Here is a 6,774-nt window from a genome sequence, read left to right as displayed (position 1 = left end):
AATTTATGTCACAATTTTTTGACATTTTTAAAATTGTTTTTTAGTTATTTTGTATAATAGGAGCATTTGCTCCTATGAGCCAAAACGCCACCTCCATAGAACATGTGAGTATCATCATAAAAGTAGCATGGAACATAAGAAATTATAGATACGTTTGGAACGTATCACCGGGTGGCCAGTAGGTAGTAGGCTAGATATGAATCAGGTTTCACATGTCATCCGGGGTCGAGGAGTGAATAATGTTTTACTCGGATTTGCCCTAAAACATTATTTATTTCTCGATCCTAAATGACATGAAAATGAAACTACAAGTAAATGTTTAGTTTGTCTAAAAAAAAGCTCCTATCGGAGCCGCCGGTTTGAAGACGCCGGTGTGGAAACAACACCTCCAAATAGAGGATGCAGTACCGACATCCCCCATACGATAGTGTCGACTCTGCCGGCGAATATTTGGAGATGCTCTAAGACTTGGTTTAGTCAGGCGCCGGACTTTGTAGCTGCACTTGCTAGTAAGATTGTACTCTGTCCAGGGCCGGGCCGGGCCGTGCGAACTCGAAGGTCCACTCTACACCAACGCTGCCGCCAGATTCGATCTCCCCTCGAATGAAAAAAGAAATAAGAAAGCGGAGCAAGAGCAGATCCAGCCCCACGCCCGCCAAAGCCAATCACCGCGTGGCCAAATCCCGAGTAGACTATTAATACAGTATTAATTTCCTTTCTCTCTCCACGCGGGCACTTCCACTCTCCTCTGACTCTCACCTCTCTCCCCTGCGCAGCTGCACAGTAGGTCAGGTCACTGCCACTGCGAGCTCCCCACCCTCGGCCTCCCCGCCCGATCTGCTCGCCTCCCGCCCGCCCGCCCGCGGAACCCTAGAGCCCCGCCACGCCCCTGGCCGCCGCAATGGACCGCGCCCCGGCGCTCGCCGCCGAGCCCTGGCGCCCGCCGCACCCCGCCGCGGAGCCGTCCTCCGCCGTCACGGGCCAGAGCAGCGGCTCCCGCGGGGCCGGCGCCGGCGGAGGGCGGAGGAGGCAGCGCGAGCCCCCCGCGTCCGAGGACGACTCCGCCAGGCTCGTCTCCACCTCCGGCGCCGCCGGCGGCCAGGATTTGGTAGGTTTTCCTCACCATTGCTCGTGATCCGTGTGGCGTCGGTCGAGTTGGGGGCAATGAGGGGTGATTTTGGTGGCCGCCTCCGACCTTCATGGGACGGAAATTCAGAGGCTTACAGTTTCTTACAACTGAAAATGGCCGTTTCAGACACTAGCCAGCTTTAGTTGTGTCACCCGTTCATGCGTGCGGTTGGGCTTACTGTGGTTCTTGATTTCTGCGTATGAACGTTCCGGTTAGCTTGGACTTGTTTAGTACTACTTTAGTTCAAATTGTGTATAGGACGACCCCTGCTAGCTGCAGGACCTCCCTCTTGTAGCGTGGTATGCTGATATTGGAACTAGCAGGATAGCAAAGTAATACAGGAACAGTCCGATAGGTGAAAAAAAAGTTAGCACATCCACCATGAGAGGGAGGTCCCAATTTCACAAACTACAGCCAGAAGCCAAGGGTCTGATAAGCGTGTGGAAATTCATTCCATCATCTTGCGGTCATGGTCATGCTATAGAGTTTCTCCTCATTCAGCTGTAACCGGTGTTTTAGTTTGAGTATTGATAACACCCACTTTCACATGTACGAAAGGTACCATTGCTCTGTAGCTACATTTCATCATTGTCATAATAACACAACTGTTGATTGCAGTGGCATGTTTCATTCTTTTTTCTGTTGCATGCCACAGTTTGTCATATCCACATCCTTGTGCTGGATGCTGCTTTTGACAAAGACATCTTGGTGTGGCTTGTACAGCTGTGATTCAATTTCAACTTTTGTCAATGGAAATGATGTATGTCGTAAGTAGGTACTTGGTACTGAGCGGTGATGTGTGTACCGTTCTAGATTGGTTCATAATGGTGGTAAACTGCTAATGGCTGTCAGGCTGGCTCACTGGAATGTTGACAGCATATGATTGCTTTGCTCAGTATTTGAGTTAACAGGACTGGTTTATCTTTGCAAAAACTCTGTTCAATCTTTATAATCTCTGTTTGTAAGGGGAACAAGTTTCTGAACCAGCAGTAGATGTGAATATGCCACAGGACTTCTCTATGCCCCTTAGTAGCCACTGCCTGCAGTCAGCACTATGCTACAGCTGGAATTTTGCTGCCACTGTAATGCAATCATAGCTTCCTCCCAATTATCTAGAAAATCGAATTATCAATTGTGTTTTTGTAGATAAACAGTAGGTACGTTGAATATATATATACCATTACCAACTTGTTCGGTGACAGCTGGTTTGACTATTTGTGTTGATTGCTGTGTCTCTTGTACCTCCGGTTTGAATGCAATACTTTTTGGTCTGTACTTGCTGGCTAAAGGTGGTTGCTAGACAAACAATTAAATCCAATCAACTATCTCCAGCACTACCTACTGAGCCAACAACCTATTGGTCCATGTTGTGTTCTGCATTTTCTGCTTGCATTTAGTTACCCACCGTGATTTTTTAGCAGCTGTCATATTGGTGGTTGTCTGCAAGCCATCATTATGATCATGTGTGACATTTGATTTTACTGGTCTTATATGACCCCCCCCCCTAAGGACGGCAATCTGAATCATGGGCACCCGCCCCGAATGGGCAGGCTATGGATCTGCATATTCACCCATGGGTACGATCCATGGGCGACCCGATTAGTCGTGGGTCGGGTATGGGTATGAGTCTATACCCATGGGTTACCTGATGGGCAACCCGAATAATATCTGTAATTATTAAATATTTTATTTTGTATTACATGTGGCCATTTAATACACTCATACACCATATTGTAATACTCTAGTAGCCAAAACCCAGCAGCCAACAACGTATGCTGGTAGGAAATCGTTAGCCTTTGTTTGGATGAGGTGTATGCTAGTACCCCCTTGTATTCGCTGGTTATATGCTGATTGACACTTTAAATAGTTGTTGTGACTTTGATGCCAAAAGGTGGTAATATTTTGTTACATTTAAAAGAAAAAACTCCCATATTTTGGTATCCATAGGTTATGCAGAGAGCAAGAGATTAATTGTTCTTTCTCTTGTTTGTCCTGATCTTTTAATTGACTGGAATCTTATGCGTAGGCTGATTCCGAAGTGAAGCGTTTCAAGGCAAATAAATCCAGTGTCAGTGATGATAATGGCAGTTTCAGGAAAGATGCTGAAGATTCAAGAAATGCTAGTAAGGGTGTTGATCAAAATCCTCCACCGCCGGAGCCACCAAAGCAAGATTTCATCCATGTGAGGGCAAGAAGGGGTCAAGCAACTGACAGCCATAGTCTCGCAGAAAGGGTCAGTTGAATGCATTGTCTACAGTTTAGACCTAAATGTATTCTTTTCAGTTTCGTCTATTCTTAGGCACCCCCATAGATTCACACTGGCACAACCCACTGAAGGAGCTACAAATCTGGTCACAAGTTGAAATGCCCAGAAATATGTTCTTGCTGTACAGCAACTGCAATTAAATAAGATGATCTGATCACTGAAATTTCTGCTTATTTTGGCAGGCACGGCGTGAGAAGATAACCGAGCGGATGAAAATTCTCCAAGATCTCGTCCCTGGATGCAACAAGGTGCATTTTAATCTCAACAAGCATTCATTTAGTCCCAATGTGTCATAAATATTTGTCTTGGATCGTCAAGCTCTAAGGCTTCCCTAGTTCTGTTCCTGTAAATGATTCTCTTTGGAAAGCTTTTGTCTCCTTGGTCAGGTTATTGGTAAAGCATCAGTCCTTGATGAGATAATCAATTATGTCCAATCCCTGGAACGTCAAATTGAGGTACGTTTGTTTCACGATTGCGGCTTCTATGGAATTGTGTTGTCCTCTGTAGGTCAGTTAATAGCTCCACAATTGCTGTCATCTGCAGTTCCTCTCCATGAAGCTTGAGGCGGTTAATGCCCATGTGAGCAATGGAGCCGAAACATTTCCACCTAAAGATGTAAGTCAAGCTGTGCATTTCTCATATTGATTGTGTGGCTATTGCTTTACTTTGCATCTCGTCCCTTACTCTGCAACCTGGCCTGCTATGATGCCATGTTCAACATTTCTGTACAACAAATATATCTTAGCGAAAAAATTACCTTTATTGTTTTTTGCTTGCAGTATGGCGCTCCGACATACAACACAGCACCTGGGTTGACGTTCGACCCACAAACACCAAGGGAATATGCCCAGGGCTCGCCGGCATCGGAGTGGCTTCACATGCAGATTGGTGGCACCTACGAAAGAGTAACATGACCAGAACAAAAGCTTCAGGGTGGCGCCCAACGAAGCCTACCATGAATCCACGACCGTCAACCAATCACCCCCTACTTTTCTAGATCACATTTTTTGCACAACCCTCTTGTTCCAAATGCGATTTTATTCATAGTGTTTTGGAGCTGTAATTGCCAGTAGAGACATGTATGTAGGGAGATCGCTGGAGCGCGGCGTTCTTCATTTTAATTTTGGGTCCAGGACTGTTTCACGTGTACTTCTACTTTATATTCGTGACTCATGCATTCCACTGGATCTATGTAGCTGACTGTCGTTCGTAAGATGAGCGAAGCAAGTTTATTCGGGTCTCTTGTCAAATCAAAGCTTAAACTTAGTATTTCTCAAGTTTTTTTTCTCTCCTTTTTTGATTCAAAGCTTCATGAGAGCATCTCCAAGGGCTCTGCCCATTTATGGTCCGTATTTGTCCGCCCGCATACCTGTATCTGGGTGGCGTTCGTCCAGCGGCTCAGACCCAATCCTGTGTGCGCGCGGAAATTGGCCATTTAATATTTTTATCTCATTTTTGGCGCATTTCTCATCAAAAATTGCATAAAGAAGTTAAATAGATAGACATAGTTCACACAAAATAAATTACATATTAAAAATCGGAAATGCATCTCTGATCTTAGTTGCATATGCTGCACTGCACGAGTTGCACGGAAAGTCGACTTTTGCTAGCACGAAGGATGTTGGGATATACACGTGACATTTTATTCTGAATGTTTTACATTCTTAAATATGTTTAAAATGCACTTAGAATAAGGAAGCATATACGCATGGAAGTAAAAAGGCCACATCCATTAAAAATTCATTACAACATAGTTTTCACACAATCGAAGACACCATCAATGGGTCTATTGGTTTGCCCTTGTGGTTCCACATGTGTTCAACCAAATTAAGATAAGTGCCTCGCTGATGAATATCTCGATGCATCTATAGGTATGTTTTAAATTCTTGTGGTACATGTTGCGGCTCCGCCAAAAGCTTCTGAAACTCACATCCTAGTTGCTGCATAGAGAGTGCTCTCCGAATTAAAATAGTTATTGTAGAGTTGCACATGAGCGGCAATCGTGTAGAGTTGCACATTCAACAGTCCATGTAGGAAATGGAAAACTGACAAGCTTTTGGCATGATGCTTGGTGTAGTCTTCATCCTCTAAAGGAAAAATTTCCTGAAATTTTTAATATCTGCAATGAACAAGTGTGAGGATGGCTGTCCTTGGTTGGAACTTCTCTTTTAGGAGATACTTATCACCAGATCTAGTTGTGCAAGTACATGGACTGTTGAATGTTGTGAGACAGACAATGCTATCACAAGAAAAAGATAGACCTTTCTGGAAATGAACAAAAAAGGGAATTTTCTCTGTTAAATCTATGTACAATCATCTATGTAGAAGTGGCGTGGACATATCCTTCAAGCATCTATGGAAGAACAAGATTCCTTTGAAAATAAAGATTTGGTTGTGGCTTATCTGGCACAATGCAATTGCAACTAAAGACAATCTGTAGAGTGCTTCCTGTCAATTCTGTCATGAGAATGAAACTATATCTCATCTCTTCTTTGAAGAGAGTGGATTCTGTGACCGGGTGTATACGTGAGCACGCGTTCGTTACCGTTGGATGCATATCAGCACCGTTGGATCAACTAACATCCGCTAAACGTCCGTTTGTGTTGTTGTCAGGTCCTCCTCCACAGCCCACACCACCGCGCTCACATCCTCGCAACTCAGGCCCGGTGGAGAGCGTTGAGCTTGCCCCTACAGCGTCCTCGCAACTCCCCTCGTCCGGCCGGAGCTCACGACCTCATCCGTCTTGTGGCAGGACGTGATGACACGCCGGATCCAGGGATTTGCCCCGATCGCCGCGAGCATGTACCGCGGGATCTGCGTGCGGTGGAGGACGATGCTCGGGAAGTTCGGCAGAGGGAACTCGTCGGCGGCGGCGACGTCGGCCGTCCACGCGAAGAAGGCGTCGGCGATGATGCAGACCGGGGACCGGAGGCCGGAGACGAACCCTTCGAAGGCAGGGCGGAGGGACTCAGACGCCTGGAAGAAGGCGATGAACTGGTGGACGTGCAGGTCGGCGAGGGACTCGGCGCTGGGGGGCGGCCGTGGTCGGCGGGCGCGAAGGGCAGCGCGTGGAGGCGGATGGGAGTCGTGGTATCCGGGAGGGAGAGGGAAGCGAGGAGACGCGGCGTGGAGATGAGTGTGACGGTGATGCCCGGGCGGAGCTCGTGTAGGAGGGCGGCGAGGCGGAGGAAGGCGGGGATGTGGCCGCGCCCGAGGAAGGGGAAGAGGACGACGTGCATGCTCTCTGCTTCCTCTGTGGCCATGGAGGTGTTCCGTGCGCGGTGGTTGATGACCCACAAGTATAGGGGGTGTATCGTAGTACTTTCGATAAATAAGAGTGTCGAACCCAACGAGGAGCAGAAGGTGTTGACAAGCAGTT

General features: G+C 46.8%; 1 protein-coding gene across 1 annotated transcript; it reads left to right on the top strand.

Annotated features, from left to right (window-relative positions):
• Window positions 1-901: 901 nt before the first annotated feature.
• LOC124697718 (transcription factor BHLH089-like) lies at window positions 902-4,534 on the top strand. The gene is made up of 6 exons (XM_047230264.1): window positions 902-1,108; window positions 3,156-3,362; window positions 3,578-3,643; window positions 3,782-3,850; window positions 3,939-4,010; window positions 4,175-4,534. The coding sequence occupies exons 1-6, from the start codon at window positions 902-904 to the stop codon at window positions 4,307-4,309; spliced, it is 756 nt and encodes a 251-aa protein (XP_047086220.1). The 3' UTR covers window positions 4,310-4,534.
• Window positions 4,535-6,774: the final 2,240 nt, after the last annotated feature.

The sequence above is a fragment of the Lolium rigidum genome, chromosome 3, assembly GCF_022539505.1.
Source record: "Lolium rigidum isolate FL_2022 chromosome 3, APGP_CSIRO_Lrig_0.1, whole genome shotgun sequence".
In the NCBI taxonomy this organism is placed as follows: domain Eukaryota; kingdom Viridiplantae; phylum Streptophyta; class Magnoliopsida; order Poales; family Poaceae; genus Lolium; species Lolium rigidum.
This window is presented reverse-complemented; position numbering and strand designations above follow the sequence as displayed.

Excerpts from the sequence above, each read along its gene's own strand:
- LOC124697718 (XM_047230264.1), top strand. The coding sequence starts at position 902 with ATGGACCGCGCCCCGGCGCTCGCCGCCGAGCCCTGGCGCCCGCCGCAC. Across the intron at positions 3,363-3,577 it reads GCCATAGTCTCGCAGAAAGG|GCACGGCGTGAGAAGATAAC; the intron begins GTCAGTTGAATG and ends TTATTTTGGCAG. Across the intron at positions 4,011-4,174 it reads AAACATTTCCACCTAAAGAT|TATGGCGCTCCGACATACAA; the intron begins GTAAGTCAAGCT and ends TTTTGCTTGCAG.